At 48.7% G+C, this 25243-nt stretch overlaps 9 protein-coding genes across 9 annotated transcripts; 3 read left to right on the top strand and 6 right to left on the bottom strand.

Annotated features, from left to right (window-relative positions):
- Window positions 1–646: 646 nt before the first annotated feature.
- LY89DRAFT_714346 (uncharacterized protein) lies at window positions 647–1822 on the bottom strand (the record flags this gene model as incomplete). The annotated part of the gene is made up of 3 exons (XM_018218124.1): window positions 1211–1822; window positions 987–1086; window positions 647–912 (listed from the first exon to the last, which is right to left on the bottom strand). The coding sequence occupies exons 1-3, from the start codon at window positions 1364–1366 to the stop codon at window positions 647–649; spliced, it is 522 nt and encodes a 173-aa protein (XP_018076932.1). The 5' UTR covers window positions 1367–1822.
- Window positions 1823–3992: 2170 nt separating this feature from the next.
- On the top strand, window positions 3993–5513 carry LY89DRAFT_728701 (uncharacterized protein; the record flags this gene model as incomplete). The annotated part of the gene is made up of 4 exons (XM_018219288.1): window positions 3993–4417; window positions 4471–4550; window positions 4602–5052; window positions 5108–5513. The coding sequence occupies 4 exons, from the start codon at window positions 3993–3995 to the stop codon at window positions 5511–5513; spliced, it is 1362 nt and encodes a 453-aa protein (XP_018076931.1).
- Window positions 5514–9669: 4156 nt separating this feature from the next.
- Window positions 9670–11010, top strand: LY89DRAFT_607274 (proliferating cell nuclear antigen). The gene is made up of 5 exons (XM_018210451.1): window positions 9670–9800; window positions 9864–9904; window positions 9954–10383; window positions 10440–10729; window positions 10783–11010. Coding segments are annotated over exons 1-5 (780 nt in total). The 5' UTR covers window positions 9670–9799; the 3' UTR covers window positions 10801–11010.
- A 165-nt stretch (window positions 11011–11175) lies between these two features.
- Window positions 11176–12668, top strand: LY89DRAFT_607272 (Ribokinase-like protein). Its single transcript, XM_018210450.1, has 4 exons — window positions 11176–11366; window positions 11422–11501; window positions 11572–11902; window positions 11962–12668. Exons 2-4 carry the CDS (start codon window positions 11438–11440, stop codon window positions 12539–12541), a joined length of 975 nt encoding a protein of 324 aa, XP_018076929.1. The 5' UTR covers window positions 11176–11366; window positions 11422–11437; the 3' UTR covers window positions 12542–12668.
- A 39-nt stretch (window positions 12669–12707) lies between these two features.
- Window positions 12708–13255, bottom strand: LY89DRAFT_574655 (putative Deoxyuridine 5'-triphosphate nucleotidohydrolase; the record flags this gene model as incomplete). Its single annotated transcript, XM_018208751.1, has 2 exons — window positions 12708–12961; window positions 13045–13255. The coding sequence occupies 2 exons, from the start codon at window positions 13253–13255 to the stop codon at window positions 12708–12710; spliced, it is 465 nt and encodes a 154-aa protein (XP_018076928.1).
- Window positions 13256–14577: 1322 nt separating this feature from the next.
- LY89DRAFT_762900 (uncharacterized protein) lies at window positions 14578–15169 on the bottom strand (the record flags this gene model as incomplete). The annotated part of the gene is made up of 1 exon (XM_018221583.1): window positions 14578–15169. The coding sequence occupies exon 1, from the start codon at window positions 15025–15027 to the stop codon at window positions 14578–14580; it is 450 nt and encodes a 149-aa protein (XP_018076927.1). The 5' UTR covers window positions 15028–15169.
- Window positions 15170–15538: 369 nt separating this feature from the next.
- LY89DRAFT_636725 (alpha/beta-hydrolase) lies at window positions 15539–17051 on the bottom strand. Its single transcript, XM_018211496.1, has 2 exons — window positions 16652–17051; window positions 15539–16604 (listed from the first exon to the last, which is right to left on the bottom strand). The coding sequence occupies exons 1-2, from the start codon at window positions 16895–16897 to the stop codon at window positions 15696–15698; spliced, it is 1155 nt and encodes a 384-aa protein (XP_018076926.1). The 5' UTR covers window positions 16898–17051; the 3' UTR covers window positions 15539–15695.
- A 938-nt stretch (window positions 17052–17989) lies between these two features.
- LY89DRAFT_575826 (penicillin-binding protein) lies at window positions 17990–19623 on the bottom strand (the record flags this gene model as incomplete). The annotated part of the gene is made up of 3 exons (XM_018208811.1): window positions 17990–19157; window positions 19207–19454; window positions 19507–19623. 3 exons carry the CDS (start codon window positions 19621–19623, stop codon window positions 17990–17992), a joined length of 1533 nt encoding a protein of 510 aa, XP_018076925.1.
- A 464-nt stretch (window positions 19624–20087) lies between these two features.
- On the bottom strand, window positions 20088–21839 carry LY89DRAFT_704253 (MFS sugar transporter-like protein; the record flags this gene model as incomplete). Its single annotated transcript, XM_018217367.1, has 3 exons — window positions 20088–20723; window positions 20784–20876; window positions 20927–21839. The coding sequence occupies 3 exons, from the start codon at window positions 21837–21839 to the stop codon at window positions 20110–20112; spliced, it is 1620 nt and encodes a 539-aa protein (XP_018076924.1). The 3' UTR covers window positions 20088–20109.
- Window positions 21840–25243: the final 3404 nt, after the last annotated feature.

The following is a 25243-nucleotide window of genomic DNA, read 5'->3' as shown; positions in this document are numbered from 1 at the left end:
GCTGTGAGCAAGTGTCTCGGGCTTCAGGAGATATGCAGTCGAGGTGCGCGGCAGTACATTTGTATGGTGTATAACATTGCATCTTGGATTTCCGTGACGCTATTTGAGACGTAGTTCCACCTGTGCCTTTCTCGAAATGAAGTCCTGAGTCCTGGACAGCTCACGAGCAGGAGAATTCTTGACATAACGGATTACGACTCATCTCTTCATACGAGAGAAGTGGTCTCGCAATGGAGGCCATCAAGTGAACCTCGTCCAGAACGAACAAATGATCGTCCCCAAGTCGGATATCTCGCATCCCCAGATTGGCTGTCACGGCACACCCACCCGCGTGCCAGCAGCGCGCTTGCTGGCAGACGCAGAATGGGTTTCGTTTATTTTGGTCATGGCTCAGCAGCAAGTTGGTGGAGGTTGCTTTTCTGTATGAGAAGCCAAGCACATACTTGGTCGATCAAACATCCCGCCGCATTCACAGCACAGCCTTACCTTACCCTCCCTCCTCTCCCCTAACCCACTTTCTCCCCGTCTGGTTTGGTCGTTCCCGCGTGTGTGGTGGTCCAGTTGGAAGGCCGCCCTCTGCAATGTTCCTCCAACAGATCAAGCCACCACCGCGCACGATGTCGGTCTCACGGCGGGACATCGACGGCTAGGATTGGAATTTGGCATTTGAAATAGGGATGGATGTGCCGTGAGGCGGGTAGAGTAGTACACACCAGTTTCTGAAACGTCCTAACACTTGGAATTTGGTGGTGACACCAGAGATGGGAGGACCCGGAGAAGGAATGTAAATTCCTCGAGGGAGAACAAGCCACACGTGTACTGATTGGTCGACCGTCCTGTGCCAGTCGAATTGGGCAGGTGAGTAGTAATGGGAGTTGGGAGAGTGGTACCGATGGACAACGTTACCCTCACCTATTTCATATCACCCATCATCGTCGTGCTCAGGATAACCGTCGAGACCTTAACCATGCATGGCATGCCCTTACATGTGTCTTTGCCTGGTCGATATGGGCCGCATGCAGGAGCCAGGAGAAAAGTTTCGTGGGGAAAGGGTAGCACGGGCTCGGAGTCGGGAGGGGATAAAGACTACAGACTGATCTCATTTCGTTTGTTTGATTTCAGCGGGCAGCTAAGCTGTTTCTAGTTTCTTTCCGTCGGAGAAGTTGCTTTAGACTCTTCATAGCTACCTCGTCGCTGCATAGCTACGTACTTCTTCTGCAGGGTGGTTGAACAAGAACGAATAGGTGAGTAGTAAGTGCGACTTTCGTCGACCCGACATTGTCGGATCCGAATTGTATGAGTCGCCGTGGAAGAAGACTGCATGATGATTGCTAATCGGTGGGTTTATCGAGATAGCCTCAGCCATTTACGCCATAGATGCTCTCTTGTGTTTAATGATCCTGCTGTGGCCCTCGGGCGGTTTCTGCCAGGTCGGGTTCGCAGTTAGGGCTCCCAATCTGGTCAGATCGTGGCTTGGTGCCTGAGAGTGCCTGGGACCGACGTTTATTTTTGGATCATTCTTAAATCTTATTCGAATCGTGTGGCTTGTATCTGAGTACCGGCCTCCAGACAGGTCGTTGGAGATCGGCCACTTGATAGGCCGGCGGATAAGAGAAAATCATGGAGTGGTGGAGCTTGTTTTTGCTTCTGGGGTTAGTGGTTTGTGGTTTGATGGGTGAGCGAGACCCTGTGACGGTGAGGGGGGCGAGGCGCAAGCTCTCCAGAGTCGCAAAAGGGAGAGCAGGTACCGTAGGTTCCAGGTAGGTGAGGAGACCTAGGAAGACCTAGGGAGAGCTTTCAGAGCTCAGCTTGTGTCCGAAAATGGCAGCTCCCCAAGGCAGGTCCCGGAAATCGACACAACTTGCCCTACGATGCCATGTCTGAGCTCTCTTGACAACTGTGCGCAGCAGCTGGCCTGACCATGACCATGACCAAGACCCAGCTCCAGCACCACCAGCAACACAAACGGCCCACCCCACGCAGATGCCATCATGCCAGAAGCAGCATTAATGTTCCGCCGTGCTTGTTCCCACCTCACCTGGCGGCCTCGAAAGATGTGATGTGATGTGCTCGCCAGACTGAATCGCTGATGCCGATCAGTCCACCGATGCAGGCAGCCAGAACGGGACAGAAGCCTCTTCGTGGGTGCCTCCAGAAGTCCAGGTAGAAGTCTAATGGAACACGGGTACCTTGAAACTCCGCTGTATGGTGTGGTGCGAAGAGTGTGGTTACGGTTCAGGCACACTGCTGCCATGCCATGCATGGAGCTCTGACTCTGGCAATTGAACATCCACGATCATAACGGGAGGGCCCATCTCCCATCGAGTATCAGCCGGCCGTTCTCGATCATGGAAATGGAGGGATTGCGATGGGATGACGGTTCCGTCGCCTGGGGCGTGGATGCAAACAATCTAACATAATTTACTGTACTGTACTTCACCAAGATCCTGGCTCATGATCTTGGGGCCGTGGGTTCTTGGAAAAGCCCGTCGCATATTTCCAACTGTCTGTCGGAATCCGGGCCCATGCTCATGGACACTCACTGGATCAGGTCGAACTCAAAATGCCACAGTCCACAGTCCACAGTCCAGTGGTTGATCTGCAATACCGCGCTCGCGCTGGTCGGGAGCGGAGCAGGGAAGTGGATTGGGGCGAATCCACAGTAGGTGCAGTAAGGTGCAGTAAGTGAGAGGGCAACGGCAAGATACATCGTTTTGGGTGTGGTTCGCTGCCAATTTTAAGTACTTCCCGTGGCTGCTCATGGGTCGGTTCCCCATTCATGGAGCCACAAGCCATACCGGAACCCTGCCACTTCCTGAGACCCTCATTGAGTCCTCTTCACTGCACCGCCAGTGGCCTGCAGCAACCAGTACTGTACAGTGATTACACCTGGGCTTCACACCTGCTACCTTGCTGTACGGACGGAAGTACACCTTACAAGCCTCTACATCCTCTAGTTCCGTCCTAATCCGATAGCTCCGACCTTTGAGTATTCATTCAATAATAATACTTTGTATTGTACAGTGCGACTGCTACTGCTACCACCACTTGCCACCACCACAACGACTCACCTGGCTGGCCTGGTTCACCACGTTCTCCCTTTCATTACCACGATGACCTCCTCGACCCTGTCTCTGACTGGATGGCGGCGTGCTACAACGTCCCACCTCATCTCCATTGCTACTAGTGTCTGTCTCGCCGTGCATTCTCTTGCAGCGCAACGGCCAAGAGGGAGCACGGTTCTCATAACTCTCCTTGCTCATTTCACAAGTTTCCTGGGGGTCCTCCTCTGTCCATGCCAATAGTCCTCCTAGTCAGGGTTGGTCTGGTCTGGTCCTGTCCTGTCTTTTTCTGTCTCTCCGTACAACTTTCGTCCTCGTGTCCCTCACTCAAGTGTGATATCCGTCTCGTAAGCTGAGGTGCACGGGATGAGAGAGACGGTCATCGTAGACTTACTTCCCTACGGCACCGCATCTCAAATGCCACGCACCGGCGTGTGTGGCCCAGCACTGCTCTCCTCTGCGGCGTAGACATCGACAGAGCCTGTTCGCGCACTGGGAAGCCTTGCCGTATCACGCTAGGACATTTGACGTGCCAAAATTCCAGAGAGCGGGAGGGTCAGTTTGGCGCGATATTCTTTGAGGGGAGACTAGAACGACAGGGATGGAAATCCTTCAGAATGTTCGGATCTACCCAATGGCGTTCACAGCCAACGCCTTCGAGTGGCATGGGTCAGGTACTTTATAGCCTTGTTTCCCTTGGTTGAGTTGAGGCGGAGGGCCATGAACCTTTATGCCTCTAAGAATCCGTCAAAACATCCAAAATAGGTCCTCTCCTCATCGTCTGTTCTCAGAGCACTGCTACTTCCCTGCGTCAACATCTTCTCGTTGTTTTATAACCACTCGTAAATCCTCCATCGACGAATTGTTGTTTGTCTATTTCGAGTAGCAACCGTATGTGCCGCTGTCATCATTCCACAGCCCCCAGACCTGATGGAGAATAACTATATGAGTACACAAGACTCACGTCAGTGCAGATCACGGTCGAACAGTCATCTCTCGTCGACAGCCGCACAGTTCCAAGGATTAAACCTTCAGTCTTCTTCTTCATCGACGACAGCCGAACCGGGTGGATCATTATCCTCATCAGGCATTCATCCCACTTCGGACTTCCGCGCTTCACCTCCTACTTTCCTGGACCAAAACCAAACTTCACCAGAACCATTTATCTCAGCCCCAGCTCCTCAACAACAGTTTACTCCGTTTCCTCTATTTTCAGAAACCGACTTGGATGCGAACTGGAGTTTCATCTCGTCGACGGAAGAACACTCCGACTCGGTGCCTTTAGTTAGAGTCGAACATCAACCATTCGGCGATCAAAGATCTATCCGCTCCAATTCAAATCCATCAACTATGAGGTAGAAATCATCTCATCCCGTCTCATCTTTTCTCATCATCTAACAATGCTCAGTACTCTCGGAATTCAGCAGTTCGACGACCGCTTTGATGCCAGTATGCACGGCGGTCTTCGTCACACGTACACATGGCCTCGTAAGTTGCGCAACTTCCATCTTGAACTTCAAAGATACTAACACTTTCTAGAATTCGAGATGCATGAACAGTTCATGCCACATCATGCGAATCAGGGTCTTAACTCAGGACAACTAACACCGCACTTGTACGATGAACCAAAACTCATGCCTATGTATGCGAGATCTCTTTCTTCAAGCCCACCTCGAGCAAGCCTTACTCCGGAGCAAAGAGAACTGAAGCGTCAGCGTGATCATGCGAGAAGGGACTCGAAAACGAGAGTGAGGAGGGAGAGATCGACGAGCAACACCAGCAACCCTTACCTGTCATCTCAGGCTGGCTCGCCAGATCTTCTACCCAGAACCGTTCCCGAATACCCAGGAGCACTCACTCCATCTCCTCTTCTATCACAAGACTCTCTACAGAACTCACCGGCGTTGGGAAGCACAAACTTCTTGACGCCATACTCACCACCTCTCAACCAGCAGCCACCTTCAGAGATGTACGGACCAGTCTTTACAATGTAAGTATTCTCCCATCTAGAGGATCAAGAATCTGTTCACTAACAGCTCTTCAAGGGGTCCAAACGATTTCACTTCAGCTCCAGCATATTCTATGCCGTTTTCCAATGGTGAACAACCCAGCCTAGCATCATATGTTGGCCGTCCACACTCACTGTCTCTCTCTTCAGCTCCGGATCAGGCAGCACTGTACAGGACTCAGCAAGTGAGCCCGAAGGTGGTCTCATCCGAGTCCGGCGACCATGTACGAGTGGTTCACAGCCGTCCTAAGCCACAGTGCTGGGAGCACGGCTGCAACGGACGCCAGTTTTCCACATTTAGTAACTTACTACGCCATCAGCGAGAGAAGTCTGGAGCAGCTCAGAAGTCAAGCTGCCCCAATTGCGGGGCTGAGTTTACCCGCACTACGGCGAGAAACGGCCACATGGCTCACGACAAGTGCAAGTCGAGGAGGAACTCATGAGGGAGCGGTGGTGGTGGTTGTGGAGGAGGAGGAGGAGGAGCAGCGGCAGCGGCAGCAGGAGTAGACGGCAACAAGGATCACGATGCATTGCAAGGCGCAACATTTTTGGATGGGATTTTACGGCGTCCGAATTAGAACATTCGTTTGGTTCAAAAACGTTCGTCCCAGGTCCACATCAGACCGGGACTGTTTTGGGTGGGAAACTTCTATACCCTTCTTTAGGATCAGGCTTCAGGGATTCAGAACATCAACTTCAATTATTCAAAAAAAAGATTAACACATTACATCTCACATCACAAAGTGACACTTCGGAGCTGAATGGGGCTGTTGGGTATGGGTTGGACAAATGGGTGCAAAATTGAAAGAGGGCGGCTCAGATGGAACCTCCAGCACCGGCCACTTAGCACGGCGGGTTACCATCCGCGGGGAGTTTTTTTTGTTCTATGTTTCTATCTTCTTTGATGTCCATAGAATCTCCAGATCAGATCGGATCTCTGTATCCAAATTAAGAAACAATGGATGTGACCTATGACAGGCTCTGAATAATCTCCTTGATTGGAGCCCCAATGCGCAGCGCTGATGGGGTCGGGATAACATAAGGTTTAGTCGACACTTGACATGATATGATTCGGAATTAATGTTTGCTTGAATCTGTTGTTGGTGGTCGTCGCCCTGTGTGGTGGTCTTGGTGGAGGTGGTATGCAGGGCAGCTACGAGCACAGCCATGTCCGAAATAGAATTCGAATTGTCGGCTCTCGCTCGTACAATTAGGTGAGGTGAGGTGCGACCCCACCGACGACCAATCAGGTGGGAGTAGCCCAGTCCGCATTTGATTTGCATTTGTGGAGAGCTTTACAGACTAGCAGACTCCAGTACAGCCGTCCGTCTAATGTCGCCTACGCATGTTTACCTAAGGTAAGCAGAGCCGGCCGGCCATACAACGAGATTGAAAGGCCAGGGATCCCGCAGATCGTGTGCGTGGTTTGAACACCGGTCGACGATTGGGAGCTTGTGAGCTTCTATGATCGCAAGCAGGCATCACCATTCCAGTAATCGACCCGACGTGGTCGTTGTGCGACCTAGTACGGTACTGACTGTGCGGTACTGTACGGTACAACCAGATCACAAACTCACTCATCACGTATTGCTCACGCACTCACTTGCCCTCTTGACTCGACCGCCGCCGCCGTCTCGTTCGTTGCCGGGCCAGGCAAGCTCGAACACATACATCTCAGCAATCACATCACATTTGGCAGTGCTGTGCCGTCGGCAAGCCACGAAAACATGAAACGGTCGGGGCTGAGATCAGAGAAGACGCCAGGGACAGATATCGTGCAGATGCACACCTCATCCCTGCTGCCCATTCGTTCGTCGCTGGTGTCTCTGTGCCGACTGGTCCTCTCATCACTGGTGAACCCTCTTGTCTTTGATATTTATGGAAATGCTCCGAGCGTGCGGCTGTGACTAACTCGTCCGTTCCTCTTAGACTGCTACAGTTTGTTCAGCCTTGTGGAGTAGACTTGTATTCCGTCCTCCCAGCGGCTTTCCCATCGGTGGCTTACAGGACCATTTCTGTAATGGGTCGCGCTGCTCTAGAATAGCCTCCAGCATTCCAAATAGCCCTAGTCGGGTCGTTGGTACCGATTGTGGATATCGATAGGAGGCTCGTAGAGAAGAAGTCCCAGGCCAAGAAAACCTCATTTGACTTTCTTCTCCACATTCTACACTATTAGGGATCATGCGGCGAGTGCATCATGATATTTCTTTGTTCTGTTAATACCATGGTCTAGAATTATTACGGATGTCGTTTCCCGTCTGCGCACTGAGCTGAGGCTGAACAAAAAGCTTTTCGAAATTTGTTTCAACTTGTGAACGTCCAGCGCGGTGATCACCGAGTAGCTCGTGAGCTGTGGTCCTGTGGAGTTGTGGAAATTACTCTTCAGTCTACGGAAATACCAGCTGCTTGGGTCGTCCCTGAACGCTGAATGATCAGAGCCCCGTCAAACATTCGAATCTCAAGAACGTGCGGAACAGCAGCTCTGAAGTGGTGACGGTACGTGCTCTGCAAATGTTCTGATTTCAGCAGAATGTGGGGTGTGTTGGAAATTACCCTCTCAACGAATTCATTTCCAATATTCAATAGCTCGATTTCTCTCCTTTTCTCGCCACGATCGGTACTACCTTACAAGCGACGCCTTCTCCACGAGTTTCAACTCTCGATAGCTTATTTGCCCCTTTCTCGAATCTAAACTCTTCTCGACCAGGGCAAATTCAACAAGGACAAAAACACAACGGTCGAATCGTCGGCTTCATTCTTCATGTGCGTTAAAGGGGAAGCCTGTCTGAGCTATAGTCAAGGATACTTCGACGAGGTCTGGTGAAGCTATCGATAGCCTCACGTCAAAATCGCTGTCGAAGCCGGAATGACCGGTCGATACCTAAGCGCAACTTAACAACACGTGAAGATTCAAGAGGAGCTCTGACTTGAAACTTCAAGAACTTGATAAGAATTCGGCCTGTCCGATAAGTCAATCATGCACCACGATGCAGGTGTCAATATTGGGGGAGTTGAATCCTTCAGAGTGCCCTGTGCTCTAGGATTTGAACCAAGTCGGTACCTCTAGATTCCGATTCCTAAGCACATGTCTCAACGTCTCTAACGGCCGGAAAGGCAAAATTCGACGCAGAACGACTCCTATAGGAGACCTTGTTCCAACGTTTCGCAGCGATTCCTCCTTTTTCTGCATACAGGGACACGACGCGCAAGAGCGAACCTTCTCTGGCAACGTTCCGAGCCGTTTGAGATTTCAGAGAGTCCTGCATCAAGTCCTTGCCACGATATGCCGCCACACATGCCGAGTTGACATGCACAGGACTTCTAGGACCAACATGGAAGTTTTGATGTCCAGTTCATGGATACTGTGCCTCTCACAGCCAAGACATGTACGCAATGGAGATCATAGAACTATACCTGGTTCTTCCACAGAATACACCAGAGGACGAAGGCGAACACGCTGGAACTCTATGGCTTCTTCATCGACGATCTATGTTCGCCGCCCTGCTTCCATTCTGGGGGTTAATTGTTGCTAATTGTTGCTAATTGTTGCTGTGCCGCATGTGCCTGTATACCACGAGCTACCCAATCACGAAAAAGTCATCATCGAAAGGCGTAAGCATCGAACGGTTTCTTCGACATGCTACCATTTAGACTTCTCTCGTGTCTTCTGCAAAGAACTGATCGGATTTCTTCAACATACGATATTATGTTGAAGCCTTAGAAGTCCTCGGTCTAGACTCTATTGACAAATTTCTGGCAAATGGCCAATGCCTTTTCCTTACGACAACTTTCTTACGATTTCCATTCTCTCCACGATCAGACAACGCAGACCTATCCAGACTTCATTGTCGGTCGCGTTACTCTACTCTGAAACTTGCCCTCTGCATGATTTCCTAGAGCAAGATTCAATTTCATGAAGTTATGGCCGCACATCGAAAATCGCCGATGACTGACAGAAGAACAGATATCGCCGAACGACGATTGTCCTGAACCAAACACGACTTTGAATGGTTACACGTTTTGCTGTACTCGCATTGAACCAGCAAGAACCTCCACATCTGCCGCAGGTGCATCATGTCGCCCTGGGCTAAAGAGCTTCTCTGCGTCATTGGTGATGGTGGTTACTAAAGCCCGGCGGTGGATGGGTCGGCCATAGCTATCCAGAATGCCTCACAAGAATGGTCACTGAGAGCAGGCGATATAAACATGATATAGGTGAGGATATAAGTGATAAATATACACGCTGTGCTGCGACATGACCCACATCCAAATAGTCTACCTAGGTTAAAGTTCATCTGCAAGGCGGTGGTAATTATCGTGATGATGAACACAATTTGGTAGATTTTACTTTATTTGAGTCCAAATAAAATTCTATATAATCTCAAACTTTAATTTGACCCCATTGCAATCGCAGTAACTTGTGTGCACGTTGGATGCGCGTATTCGAGCTTCTTGTACATACTAAAAGTCCCCCTTTTCTTTAACGAGAAATGCCTGATTTTCCATTGATGCCTTATTATTTATAATGCCTGAGGCAGAAAGAAATTATCGCGCTTGACCTAATTCGTCTCCACTCAACGCGATCAAGCGCGTCCTCTCCTCCAAAGCGCGTTTTCTCTGTTCCTCTTCTCTTCGCAAACAAGAATCCAACCACACGACGCTGAAATCAAATTCGAATTTCCCCAACCTCACCCTCCACTCCTTAATTGAATTCACTGCATAATTCAAGAGTAAGGGACATCTGCAATCTTGAATTGCCTCCTCAGCCCAGAAAGTGCTAACTGAGAATGAAGTGTTGGAAGCACGTCTCGAGCAAGCAGATCTGCTAAAGAAGGTAGAATTCCCTCTTGCATGTCTTCTTGAATATACACTGACTACCAAAGATCGTCGATGCTATCAAGGATCTCGTCCAAGATTGCAACTTCGACTGCAATGACTCCGGCGTCGCCCTCCAGGCCATGGACAACTCCCACGTCGCGCTGGTATCCATGATGCTCAAGGCAGAGAGTTTCTCACCCTACCGATGCGATCGCAATGTCGCCCTCGGCCTCAACCTTACGTCCCTGACGAAAGTGCTCCGTGCTGCTGGTAACGAGGATATCTTGACGATTAAAGCAGAGGACGCGCCGGATGTGCTCAACTTGGTCTTTGAGAGCAGCGAGAGTGATAGATTGAGTGAATATGACTTGAAGCTGATGGATATCGATCAAGAGCACTTGGGTATTCCTGATACTGAGTACGCGGCTACGATCAGCATGCCGTCTACCGAGTTCAGGAGAATCTGTGTTGATCTTATGGCTTTGTCTGAATCTGGTATGTGTGCACAGGGAACGTCTGCAAGTATTATATTAACCAGATTGTCTTTATAGTTTCCATTGAGGCTTCTAAGGATGGTGTCAAGTTCTCTTGTGCTGGTGATATTGGAAATGGTGCCGTCACTCTGCGACCACACAGCAATGTCGAGAAGCCCGAGTTGGACGTTGAAATCGAGCTCACGGAACCGGTCTCTTTGACCTTCTCTCTCAAATATCTCGTCAACTTCTGCAAGGCCGCCGGTTTGTCCAAATCTGTCAAGCTTTGCCTCTCCAACGAAGTCCCCCTCTTGGTTGAGTATCAATTGGCAGGAAGCAGTTATCTCAGATTCTACCTTGCTCCTAAGGTATACATCACAATTTCAAAACTACATCAGACACATGCTAATTTTCATCCTAGATTGGTGACGAGGAATAGACGACATGATGGTGGTACAATAATAAATGATGGTATGAGGTATAAAGCATATTTGAATGCGGCGTGAAGGTTGACTTTAAGGATATGGTGCTTGCTTTTAGTCAACTGCATTATGGGTCATGAAGATTCCCGGATTTGCTTTGCCTAAGACAATGTTTTTATGACACGAAGAAATGCAGTATCCTCCCAAAAGTCCATCCCACAAATACCGTGGTACCAATTCAAAATGAACTGATTCTTTTGGGTTTAGCGCGGGGTAATGATTCGGGAATGATCAACCCCACCTTGAGAGCCATTCCTGAGATAAGATTTCGTCCGACCGAGCATGCGACTCACCAAGTGGTTCTTGTGACTCCTTCTCCCCATTTCCTTTGTGCTTTGAGCTCAATCTACGTTCCCTACCTGAATATTTCATCTGCGACTCGATCCCTCCAACGAGAATCATGTCAGACTCAGAATTTCCTGTGCCCGAGACTCGCGTGCTTGCAGTCGCCAGTCATGTAGGACACAAACTACTGAAGCAATTGCTAGGACCAGACTGACATTCTACTGAAGGTTGTCTACGGGTGAGTCTGCCGCTCAAGAACCCCCCTCCCAAACCTCAACGACTAAGCTCTAAAGATACGTCGGGAACACAATGGCGACCTTCGTCATGCAATCACTGGGCTGCGAAGTAGCAGCTCTCAACACCGTTCAGTTCAGTAATACGCCCTTCCTGTCTCCCCCAAATACTTCACGTCACGCAAATTCTAACAAGAAGAAACAAAACAGGCAACCATCTAGGCTACGGCCAAGCAAAAGGAACCCGCGCCACCGCCCAAGAGATAACAGACCTCTACCAAGGCCTGAAAGATTCCTACCTCGACGATTTCCAGATGATGCTCTCGGGCTACCTACCCGGCGCTGCCTCCGTCGAGGCCGTGGGCACCATCGGCCGCGATCTCAAATACAAAGCTACCATGAAACCGGGCAGTTTCTTCTGGGTCCTCGATCCCGTCATGGGGGATAATGGGAAATTGTACGTTGCGGAGGATGTAGTGCCTGCTTATAAGGGGCTGGTCAAGGATGCGGATCTGATTCTGCCGAATCAGTTCGAGGCGGAGTATGTTTTCTTCTTCTTCCTCTTGAGTGGGACGGGGAAAGCTGATTAGTGGAACATAGGACGTTATCCGGAGTCAAGATTGTGGATATGGACTCGTTGAAAGAGGCCATTACGACGCTGCATGGAAAGTATAGAATCCCACATATCCTCATCACGTCGATAGCGTTTCCGACGCATGGTGCTACGCCTTCGCTGTCCGTGGTAGGATCGACGTTCACGACGGGGGCGAAGCCGAGGATCTTTGGGATCAAGATACCGGCTATCGATTGCTTCTTTAGTGGGACAGGAGACATGTTTGCAGCGTTGATGCTGGTGCGGTTTCGGGAAGCGGTTACTAATGTTCCGGGTTTGATGGCGACGGCGGCGTGGGTGAGCGGTGATGAAGTAGAGGCTACGGAATTACCGCTTGCGAAAGCTACGGAGAAGGTGTTGGCGAGTATGCACGAGGTTTTGACGAAGACGAAAGAAAGTAGAGATGCGGAGTTAGAGAGATATAGTAAGCAGGTCGGAGGGAGGGATGCGATGAGTGATGAGAAGAAGTTGAGGTTGGTGAAGTCGAAAGCTGCGGAAGTTAGACTTGTGAGGAATTTGAAAGCGTTGAAAGATCCTGATGTTAAGTTTAGAGCCGAGACGGTATAGATGGGATATACAAAGCCAGAATAAGCAACGGCGGCGTTCAGAGTATAGAATGTCAAGCATGCATGTAGACAGACGTCTGATAGCATTCAGATCATAGCACATCTATTCTTTCCCTTCATCCCATTCCACCATAAACTCCAGATCCCACCCACCATCTATCATCCATCTAACCCGTACTCCCAAACCCCCCAGCCCCCCTAACACTCTCCTCCAACTCCTCCACCTCAACCACCTCCGGCGTATAAATCCTCTCCAACACCAACTGCGCAACCCGATCCCCCTCCTTAACCTCAAAATCCTTCTCCCCATGATTAAACAACAGCACCTTGACCTGGCCCCGATAATCCGCGTCGATGACCCCCGCTCCCGTATCAATCATATGCTTCGACGCCAATCCTGACCGCGGCGCAATTCGTCCATCTATTCTCCCCCTTTTGCATCAGCTTGCATCACAAAAAGACAGGGAACGGAAAGAGAAAGCGAAGGGGAAAGGGCAAACGCACACGTCCCGTCCGGAACAGCCATACTCAGATCCGTATCCACAAGCACCTTTCCCCGCGCAGGCACAACCGTGTCTTTACTAGCATAGATGTCATATCCGGCCGCGAAGGCGCTGCCGCGCGTGGGCAGCTTGGCTTTCTCGCTCAGTTTCTTGATCAGGAGGGGTGGGTGGGTGGAGATTTTCGTTACGGCGGCGGGGGGTTCGGTTGCCATTGTTGTGGTGATTGAGGGGGAGTCGGGGGTGGGGTTGGGTTTTTGACGTTTGGGGAGGGGGGAGTGTGGTGGTGAGGTTGCGGACATTGGGATTGTTTGACGTTGGGAGAAAGGTGCGGTGAAGGAGGAAGGAAGGGAGAGAGACGCGTTGGTGGACGCGTGAATTGGTGCGCGTGAGGGCAGGGGTGTTAAGCGAGCTCCTTTCTGGGAGGGCTGATCACTTTTAGTTTTTAAGTGATTTTGTGAGTGAAGAGGAGATGGCTGCTTGAGGGGATAGATATCATGGTTTCACGAGGAGTTTCAAGTTCATGTTTGGTGGTTGAAATCAGGCCTCATTAAAACCTCTCCCCTATTGATGAGGGAGAGGACAAAAGAGTACCTGCAGTTGATACATGCCCAGATTTACTCTTTCTCCGATCCTGTCTGATCACATTGACTTATTTCCTCTCTTTCCTTCTTGCATCATGATTTGTAGTATTCTGATCTTTGTCGTCGTGGTGTCGAACCCGAACTCTGAAGTCTTTGACTCGTAGCTTTCCAGAATCATCGACGATTCCGTTTGTTGTTTTTTGCTCCGAGTCTTTCATGTTTTTTTTTTGAAGGATTTCTGGTGAACGAGTGTCCGTTTAGCTCTTGTATCTCGTTGTTGTGTCAGATGCTTTTTGGTGGTATGGCTTTTGGACGTCTCCAGGAGGTGTTCGACTCGGTTGCCGACATAGGATGTTGTTTGCATCATGCCCTGAGTGATTTCAATGGCGTGGTGGTTGAATGTTTAGGCCTGGTGGTACTTTTTGTCTTTCTCGTGTTAGATTATCAACTTCAGATCCGAGTCTCAAGACGTACTTTTTTGATTGCAGGCCGATTTGAAGCTCCATTGGTGGTTGGGTTGTGTCCAGTGCAGCCCCTTATTTACGCGAATATTGCGTTTGACTTTTCTCTGTGTAAGTAAAGCCCAGGCAATGTTAATCTCTGTAGAAAAAGACTTACTGGTTTTTTGTGGTCTGGTACTTCATCCATTTGCCGTGTGCGTTTGACTCCTTTGCTAGCTCGATTTTGAGTTTCGCTTCGTGTTGACTTGACGTGGTTGTTTCTTGGGACCGAGTCCGTTTTGAGATGCCATGGAACATTCTCGTAGATATTCCAATGATGGTATCGTGGCCTTAAGAACTGAGTCAGAGGGCTCAGACCTTAGTCTATTGGAAAGCACGCACATTTGGTTTTTGGGTTTCTTGTGAGGCAGAGAGTGCCGTGATGAGGTCGAGCAGATGCGTGGGAAGCAGCATCATCGTCTTGTTGATGTACATTCAGTTGTTCTGAATGATTCAGTCCACTTCGGTGACTGTGACTGCTGTTGACTGTTTTTGTGAAGATCGTCGTCCCTTTGATCGAGGAAGTTTCTTCTCGGTGGCTTTTTTGGCTGCAATGCTGTGTTTGTATTCGAGGTACTCTTCGGTGACGATGAATTCCATGTAGCCCAAAGCTCCAGTGGTGTTGTTGTGTGTTGTGAGAAGTTCTTTGATGCTTGCATCGATATGTTCTGGGATGTCTTCGTCCAGGGACAGAATAGAGTTGGCAAGTCGAGCGTCTCGAATGTCCATGCTTCGGTCGTTGAAGTCATCTGAAGAGATTGTGGTGATTGAATCATTATCCTCGAATTCCGATTCGATTTGGGATTGGTTGCTTAAGGTCCTCTCGAGAACAGTGAGTTTGGACATGAGAACTTCGATGTCCATGGTGATTGCAATGTCGTCCATCTCGATTGGAGTCGCCATCTTGACTGGTAGAATTGTATGAATGATTCCCCTTTGAGTAGACTTTTTCGAGTGTTATAGAATATGACTGAAAGTTCAATATTCTGATTTTCGAGCTCTGTAAATTGTCTTTGAGTGGAATGAGTTTGATGTGTAAGAGGAAAGAAAAAGTTGAACAGTCTGCGCGCGTAAACATTGAGAGAAAGCAGCTAAAGTGAACTAAAACACAATAGAACTAGACAAAGTGGTCAGCTGCCAGAACTGCACCTTAAGTTGGGGCCGCTTCGAACTTTGGGACCGAGTTCGTTCGGGGCGAAGGTTACGGACGTTACATACGCGAATGACGAGCGACAGTATGTCAGACCTACAATACCAATAATAAACTACCATGATGAAAACATGAGACCTTAATCACCAATGCGTAATCAGACATTTTGCGAATTCAATTGTGAGAGATGAAAGTCAAATGGACAAGCTTATCGCGCGTGCATTCGACTCAATCACACAGCGGAAAGCAAATCAGACAGAGAGAGGCTCCATGAGATAGGAAACGTTTATGATCGTGCTAGGAATCTTTGTATTCAGATTACAGCTGAGTGAGACAAAAAACAGTGAAAAGCTCGAGTCTTTCAGACCAGTCCATGAAAACGTTCTTCCAGCCTGTATTCAGAACACTTCCCAACAGCTTTCTATAAACCCCAGACTTCACTGATGACTGCGACTGTTTCGTCTCCTTTGGAGACAGGGAATTCGTGGCCACTGTCGATTTCTCTCCACTCTAGATTATCGTAGCCAATCGTACTCCCAGCATCCTCATGCAGCTCCTTCGCAATGATGACGGGATCTGTTGAACCTACGATAATGAGAACTTTATCCTTCCTGGTACTAAGCTTCGTCCATGTCTCATGCTTCTCCTCGATGCTCGCATGCCTGACAGAGCTCATAAAGCTCTTGATAAAGCCTTCATGATTATTGATCTGCCATTGTACCACATCTGCAACGGTGACATCAGACTTTGAGTTGTTCGTTGTCAAGACAGCACTCTCGAACTTATAGTCTCGATTTCCTTTTAATTCCTCGCCAGTTGTCGGATGGTCCTGGTCGCCTGTCTTTGTCATCGGTTTGTATGTGCTTCCACCTCCCATACGACGCTTCGTCAACCACTCCAAGAAGGAGTCTGGAAGAGGATTCTTGTATGCGGCTCTAGTTGCCCACGAATAGTGGTATGGCCTAACCAATCCTGCTGGAGCGAGAAGCACAAGTGAATTCACCATTGCTGGAAAATAGCTCGCAAAATCAGCAGCTACTCCGCCACCGAGTGAGTATCCAACGAGGCTGAATCCACCAGGAGTCCAGGGCAATGAAGAGGAAGTAATGGCCAATAAGATTTCGGTGGTATATAGACGAGAGTCAAGAGGGAGATCGATCATGTCGCTGTAACCTCTTCCCCAAAGATCGAACAGCATGACTCTGCATCCTTTCTCCACCAACCCACGAGCAATTCCACCCAAAGCCACACAAGGTGTGCTAATGCCGTGGATCAGGAGTACCTTCCTGCCGGTTTCTGGTCCCCATTCGTAGACCCTGATGGTGCCGTACTTTCGACAATCAGTAAGGGCTCGAGCCTTGGTTTTGTGGAACTTACAGGGCTGACAGCATCCCTGGCGCCGGGAAAGGCGTCCGGTGGATAAGGCAAGGCTTCTTGTTCCTCTTTAGAGAGTCTTGGGAGTTGGGTTTCTCTCGGGCTGGGAATGATTTTCTGGGGAAGGCTGCGTGAAAATGCGAGCTTACTCAGACTCAAAACCGTAATAGTGGCAATGACTGAAGTTCCAACAATGAGACCGACATTGTGGACTGGCTCCCCTAGGAGTCTTGTCAATACTGTTGTCATGACAAATCGCAATTCGAGATCATGAGGTGCGCACAACGTTACAAGGACAAGATAAAATCAACCCAAGCGGAATGCGAATGTGGGGTACAAGAAAGAAAGACTATCTATACACAAGATATTATCGCAAAGCCAACATGATTCTTACGACAGGACCAACCGGATAAGAAGGATCAAAACAAAGTCTCGGAGATGCTCGGCTTTCAGTTTCGGATAAAGGTACTTCGTCACGTGAAGTGCTACCCCCTCCATCGCATTTCATCTCGTGTTGAAATGAGAAGCTCCTCTGTATGTGATTTGAGTTACTTTTTACTTTTGGAGTAAGCACACTCTTAGGTCAACTCAACTCGTTTTTCATCAAAAAAATGAAGCATCTGATGCTAAGAGCTGTTCCAAAGCTCTTGCCATTTGACCTCTGGCATTCCCTCTCATCACTTAGCTAGGCGTTCATAACCATCACGCAATTGAAAAATCACAACTTGAAAAGTGATCACACAAGCAATAGACTTGTACCCGCAGGAGTGAATTCATCCAAAAAAAAAATTTCCACCCTTGACTATTCTAAAAACAATATCATAGAAAAAAGTATCTAAAATTGGGGGCCCCGAAGGACCCTTATAAAACCAGGCGAACTGATTAAATTACAACTCGAGTTTATGCCGCTCCTAATAGCCAGGTACGAGTAGGCCGCAACCACATATAAATATATATATACCTACCGCATAGTAGCCTAGAAAGCTTATAAACCCTGTGAACACAAATTTCGCTTATTTAACTTTATACACCTCTAAGCGTGTTTGCCCAATTGAGGATAGTGGATCGGCTAGCGAGGGAGCTTTCGAGCGGACATAAGGCTGAGATGCTTGCGTGGAAACAAAGGTGAAAGAAGAGCTTACTTGCGATGTCACTCTTAACTCGATGTCTTCAGAGATATTCCCTTTCTAATGTGGACTCAAAATACTACACTCGAGCTTACTTGCCTCTTGGCGTCGGCTTCAAGGGACTTTGATCAACACAATAACCATCGATTCTCATTCATAGGTACGAATAGGAAGTCTCTGGCAAAATATTTGGATTGTTCTTCTAGCTCTATGTTCACCCACTTCCTCCCTCGTCCTTGCCTTCATGTAAATCTCCTCGTTCAAACCAAATCGGCTCTTTCTCATCTTCCATTCCAGCAATGAGATCCATCCCGAAAGCTATCACTCTACCATCAGCATTGATCCTAAACTGAGCTTTCCCAGTTCCCGTCTCCTTCGAGGGTACCTCAACCCTGTCCACAAAGAAGAAATCGCCGGAAACATGATCGAGATAATGCATAAACCTCCATGTACGATCCGTGGCATCGACCTGCAACTTGCCATCTTTGAGCTCAACAACCATGTCTCCGAACCCAGGATGATTGTATACCCCAGCATACTCAGACAAAGGCCTCGAGAGAGGAATTGGCGGATCTGGAATCTTGGGAAAGAGCTGTTCTCTCGTCTTCGGCTCATACTTGTCCCAAATCCTCTGCGCATCTTCATCCCAATCGAACCTCTGCTCCTCCGGAATCCCCATCAGATCATCCACAAGACCCCACGCAATCCCATCAATAGCATCATTAGCGAAATCCTTATTGCCAAACGCTACCATACCCCAATTCAAGCGCGGGATATACAACATCTTACACGCGAACCCGGTCACAGCACCATCATGCCCAACCGTCCTCTCTCCGTGAAAATTCTCAATCTCCCATCCCAGAGCGTACAACCGATGAGCCATAAACGGCATCGGCTCTTCTCCCGGACTCGTGATGATCCTTGGTGCCACAAGTTCTTTATGTCCTTCCTCTGATATCGGACCCGATTTCTTCATCATGCATTTTAGGAATGCGGCATAATCAAGCACATTACTGAACACTTCTCCGCAGCCACTTCCCTCTGGTTGATCGCACCAAGGCATTTCTTCGTTCTTCTCCTCAATTTTATCCCATCGATACGACTTCGCGAGATCGTCTGTTCCTCGACGTTTCCGGAGATCGTCGAGGCCGTAGTAGGTGTTTTTCATCCCGAGAGGTTCCCAGATCTTTTCTCGGAGGAAATCGCCGAACCATTGGCCAGTGAGACGTTCGATCATGTGAGCAACGACTGTGTAGCCTACGTTGCAGTAGTTATACGTCGTTCGTAGAGGTGAGACGAGGGGAATGTGACGCAGTTTTCGGACGATGGACTTGGTGTTGTCTGGGTTCTTTGCGTAGATTCCGTAGCATGCGTCGTCACAGCTGAAGTGTGTCAGTATGGTTATCAGTGCAGGTGGGACATTCAATGTACTCAGGTAAACCACTTCGATGAGAGAGCATATCTTCAATGGTCACCTCGGCCGTGTATCGACCATCAGAAAGAACGAAATCATCCCCGATAAGATGGGACATTGGCGTGTCCCATTTCACATCCGGATGATTCTTGTCATCTACTAAAAGGGAAGTAGCAGTAGCAGTAAATGCTTTCGTCATGCTCGCACAATTGAACAGCGTTTCTGGTCTCACAGGCTCATCAGGTAATCTGGCGAATCCGTAACCCTACATACAATTAATAAATCTCGACTTTCACATTTTGCCTCGTGAGACTTACCTTCGCACAAACATCATCCCCTTGGATGACAGCAATAGACATCCCAGGAACATGCCATTTGTCGAGTTTCTCCTTCACGAATGCATCGAACTCTGGAGTGAACTTCCCATCACGCATGTAGACTCTCTCATCCTTTTTCGCTGAAGTCATGTTGTCCATGTCAAATAGGTAGACTCAATTCAACTGCTCTCATCCGAAACAAATGGCCCCATGCGCTTCCAATAAGCATTTATGGATGCTTCGAAAATGACAAATAATGACTAGAGATGAGACATATCTCCTCATCGCAACATTATTGACCGTGTGAGTCAATCTGCGAGCTTGCATGGAAAAGTAAGCACTTTCGTAGGCAGATATGCAGTCAAAGTTCGACCTCGCTTACTTATACGTAGTCAGATATTTAATAATGTAACGAGTAGGAAGCCAGGTGAGATTTTAACGTTGAGACGTTCTGCCGGCACTCGCGAATCGTGGGGTCGTCAAGTGCCATGATTTGAGTAAGACGGACGAACGTGGGAGGTTGAACAAAGAATTTATTTCTATGGTATCATTGCAATATCCCTGCAGCATATCTATCTAGACCAAGCAAACCAAAATCAAGATCTACACCTGCTGTTCTACCGAAGATGGGGAAGCTCCTGCATCCTCAGCTTCCGTTAGGTCTGCTTTGTCTGACGATCCATCACCTTTCTCCCCAATGGCCCTCCTCCATTTATTCCACTCCGCACTGTGCCTTGCACTCGTCTCTTTCATCATCCGATCCACGTCCTCCAAACTCAACCCCTTCGTCTCATAGATCCCAAAAAACGCATACAAAAAACACAAAACATCACACCCCCCAAAAATAAAGAAAATCTTCGCCCCCAGATCCGCCTTATCCTCGTCTACCAAATACGGCGCCACGAAGCCAATCACGAAATTGAACAGCCAGTTGCTGGCCGTCGCTACAGCGGTACTCTGGCTTCGTGTTTTCTGTGGGTACATTTCTCCGCAGACCGTCCATGCGACGGGCCCCCATGTGGAGGCAAAGAAGAAGATGAAGAAGGAGACGAAGGTTATGAGCGTCTTTTGGGCGGCTTCGGAATCGGGTTCGATGGTTCCGACGATGGCAACGATGAATTGACAGATACACATTCCTAAAGCGCCCCATATGAGGAGTGGACGACGGCCGAACCATTCGATGGCCCAGAGAGCGATGGGTGTTGATACGACGTTTACTGGGTTGTGTTAGAGACAATATCTGGATAGAGGTCCGTACTCAAGGGGAGGTGAATTACCAGAAGCGGTGATGATAGAAACCACGAAAGCATTTTGGATGCCTGCTCTTTGGAAGAAAGTGGTGCCGTAGTAGAATATGAAATTGACACCAGCTTTTCTAATATTAGCCAAGTCCTTGCAAGGCATTGGGGTTAGGACTTACTCAGCTGCTGAAACATCTGTATCGAGATACCGATGAAAGTCCTGTGTAGATTGCTGCCACTCTTACATCCACCGCGGAAGCAGTCGAGGATAGTGGCCTTAGCTGCGCCCGAATCTCGCTCAGCCGTATAGGAGTCCTCGATGAGCTTATATTCGTTCTCGACCATGTCCGAAGTCTCAGGCTCGCCCCAAATCGTCGACAGAGCCTTCTTCGCATCCGCCTTTCGGTCCTTCATAACCAGATATCTTGGCGATTCTGGCATGAATAGCAAGCCGATTCCAAGAATCAACGCCCACAGAAATTGAAGTGCAATGGGGATACGGTATGCTGCCGTACTATGCAAACGTTGAGTCGCAATATTGATAGCAGCTGCGACGAGAATGCCGATCGTGATGTTGAGCTGGTAACCGCCGACCACAGAGCCTCTAATCTGTTTAGGGGTGATCTCGCTGGCATAGGTGATTGTGGTTGCTGAGACGAGGCCGACTCCCAAGCCAGCAACAGTACGGCCCACGGTCAGCAAAGGAACGCTGCCGTGAGGAATCATCTCAAGGACTACTCCAATTCCATAGATGGCGCAGCCGAGGATAATGTTGTTTTTGCGTCCAATGCGATCTGCAATGTATCCCGCGGAAAGAGCTCCAAAGAATGTACCTGCCGACAGCATTGAGGTTATGAGGGACTTATCCGTGGAGGAGTAGAGTAATCCCATGTATGCCAGCTTGTCGACGGAAGGTTTGCCAAAATCTTTTTTGAACTGATCCATGGCGAGGATACCAGCAATCCAGCCAGAATCGTAGCCGAAGAGGATTCCTCCAGCTGCTGGAAAGGCACATATTGCAATAGTCTTGATTTTCAGTTTAGTCTCCGAAGAGTCTTTGGGTGTTTGGTCTTTCCTCTTGATGAATCTCATCTTGCTGAAACTTGAGTGCTTGTATTGAATGTAGTAAATTATGGATATCGATACAAAAATGCGTGCAGAATTGAGAAAGGAAAGCAGGAAGACTGGGAGACTTTTATGTCATGAACTAGTACTGTTGACTTGTAAGCCGGTCACTTGACGTTCATGATACCAGAACAACATAGTTACAGTGACGAAATTCAAAAGCCGGGGACAGATTTAGCAGTACCGAGGTGAGGACTAACCACCCCTACTCCCGCCCATCAGAGCATAGTCCTAGATACACTTTCACGGCAACTTCCGAACTATTGAGCTGAGCCTATCATTTCAGTTCTTGGATGACCACTGGTGGACCCTGATCTGCACGTCATAAGCCCTTCGTCTGGTTCCCCGAAGCCTGGGGAGGAGCGCGCTGCCCCGCGGTTCAAGAACTACTTGAGATCTTATATCTGGGGGAAGTAAGATGTTTCCGCTCCGAATTGAGGTTCTGTCAACGTTCCTATGCTTCGTTCCAGTAGGTAAGACGTGATATAGATAAGTGACTTAAAGAATTAGCGGAGTTAAGTTCTCTTTGCTCCAATTTTCGAAGGGTTCAATCATTTCGCTTTTCCAACAACAAACAAGCGAGGGAGTCTGAACTTGTGCCGTACTTAGGGGCCTTGGATCATTGTGCATGATCATGGGGCTGTGATGTCGAGCCTCGAGTGTATTGACATCTATCCGGCGAAAACGTTGATTAGAAGCCATTTGGTAATACAACTCGTGAAGAACGTACATCGTCACAGGTCAAGCGACACATTTCTCGGGCTATTTATCCAATGAGCATGATGTTCATTGGAACGTGGATTGATGTTGAAGCACTTGATGACGATGTAAATACTTTCAGTGCCTGGTACGATGAGGCTCAAACACTAAAAGAACAAGTTCTTCTGTACAACCAATTGGAACACTTGGCCTGACTCCTGATGGATACACTTGACCAAAATTCGTGTAGTACCACTTGTCATTATCCCAGTAACGGGTAAGGCTGACCTCTCAAGCGCTACACGTCATGTACCGGAATGTTCGTGATGGGGAAGTCGGTTTTGAAACATGGCAAAATGGGTTCTAACGTTCGTACTAGCGGGGAGTGCCGTCATCCGGAATAGAATTCATCTCCCACCTGCGAGTCGCAATCTCGGCCAGGCACTGCGAAGAAGAACCCCCTTCATTATGCTTGCTTGTGAAATAAACTATCAATTGCGGGGACTGAAAATTCAACGAAAGTGTGGCCAAAGGAAGCAAAGGACTGAAATGATGTCAACACAAACAAAAAGATCAGAGAAAGATTAGCGCGCCTCTTTATTCATTTTAGACTAGTACTCGGAAGCTACTGAGTAAGGAGATCTTGAAGTATTATTGTCATTGGAGGACGAAATAAGGACAACGAGGAAGGCTAGTCTGTTCCCAAGTTGGGGGACAAACCTTACCCACGCTCGGCCCAATGTCCAGCGATGACGAACCTTTGTGTGAGGCACCTTCTACATTGATTCAGTCCAGGCCGAGAAGACGAAAGTAGGCCAAAACCATAGGATGTTCGACTGCACTGGCAAGTCTGGTATCGGTGACGTACAATCTTCGAAACGTGAGAAGAACGCGAACTCCATTCGAACTATCGCGAACCTGAAATAACCGAACAGCAGGACTACGAACAGCCTGAAGCAGTGGAGATACGAGTGTGCAACAGAGAGGACGGCGAGGGCAAGGAAACAACAAAGCAAACGGCGTTATCACGTCACTTTCATGAACCGAAGATGAGTTCCATGGGCGAGCAGAAAGAGAACGTAGAGTTCAAGGACATGTTTCCCCAGAGCCTCATGGACGACGACCCCCTCCATTCTCAAACGGTGAAACGAACGACTCGAACAACGACTTCTATGGCGATGGAAATGAGGAGCAGAACATCACGGCACGTACTCCGGCTGAGCAGACGAATCCCGTGGACTTGGATTCATCTAATCCTGACACGGATGGCGATGAGCCATCAGACATGGGCTTCGAGGACCTGGATGACCACAAAAAGGACAGTGACAACATGCAGAATGAAAGCGAGATTTTGGACACTTTCATGAACCCTCGTTCATCGTCGACATCCGCAGCGGCTGAACCCAACACACTAGGGAAGGACAAGTTCGATGACGATACGGTGCGTACTCTCATGTGGAGAATCAAGTTGGATGCCTGGAAGATCGCTCATAGCATTAGATTATACAACCATGCTGCGGGAAGAGAGAAGTTTAACAGGAAATCGACATTGTTCAAGGAAGATACATGGGAGTACGCATCACTCGCTCATAGGAAAAGAGAACGCCATCGTCGCCAGTTACATGACAGCGGGGTCCTGTCACAGCAGCAGACGGTGCTCCTGTTCAAATTCGCGACAATCATTGAGAGCTTCAAGGGGTTGCTGTGATGGTACATGAAGAAGGACCGGAGAAACAAAATTGAAAAGAAGATCAAGGATGCGTGAGAGGCTGCTGAGGACTCAGTAGATGATGTTCGGTGGCAGGATCCTTGCTTGGGAGTGCAGCCGGATTGGTGGAACAACGAGACGAAGTCAAAGAAATTGGTGCTATCGGCCGAACGTGAGGAGAAATTGAAAGAGAAGAAAGCCGTCAAAGCTGCGAAGAATCCCAAGCCGAAGGTGCGAAAGCACAAGAAGACGAAAACCTTGCAAAGCAAGGCAAAGGGAAAAAGTCACCAGTACGACGAGAACCAACCGGAAAAGCAACAACCGAGAAAACCCATGTCACAACAGCAATGTAATTGTCCTCTCCTGACAATACAGTGGAGAAGCCTGTTCAAAAGAGTCCCCCAGCGATGCAGGGAGAGGGGAGCGAGCAAAGTCGACCCTCAGATGCCATCGGTAAGGATGACGCCGAGTATAGGGACTTCAGTTGGCAGGGGGTAGACTCCGACGGCGAACCTGTTCGCCTCGAAAAGGTTTTCAGCAAGAACAAGCGATCGTTCACTCTTGTCGAGAAAAACGGTGAGGCAAACCCGAGTCAGAGTGTCCTCCAAGAGCCTGATGACATTATCGGGAGAGACATCAAGCGTCAATGGAAGGCTCAACAAGATAAAGGCCTCAAGCATATTCCATCTAGGATAGAGGCGGCGAAGAAGGTGCTAGTCCCTGAAAAGGACAAGTTTGTTCCACCTGAAGAGTGGCTACCGGTCGACGAGAATCTCGAGCTTGCAAAGATCAATAGAATGAAGGACGATTTGTCCAGAGCGCACAGACGTCATTATGCGGCACCTTATGCATACTCATATCGTGGCATTCTCTATCGAGAATTCTGGCCTTTTCATCAGCTCAAAGACAAAGACGGCAATGACATCTTAAGCCCAGCTGACCGGAAGCGTGTCATGCTCCGGTA

The sequence above is a fragment of the Mollisia scopiformis genome, assembly GCF_001500285.1.
Source record: "Mollisia scopiformis unplaced genomic scaffold LY89scaffold_3, whole genome shotgun sequence".
Classification (NCBI taxonomy): Eukaryota; Fungi; Ascomycota; class Leotiomycetes; order Helotiales; family Mollisiaceae; genus Mollisia; species Mollisia scopiformis.
The sequence above is the reverse complement of the archived record's forward strand: the minus strand, read 5'-3'. Positions and strand labels throughout refer to the sequence as shown.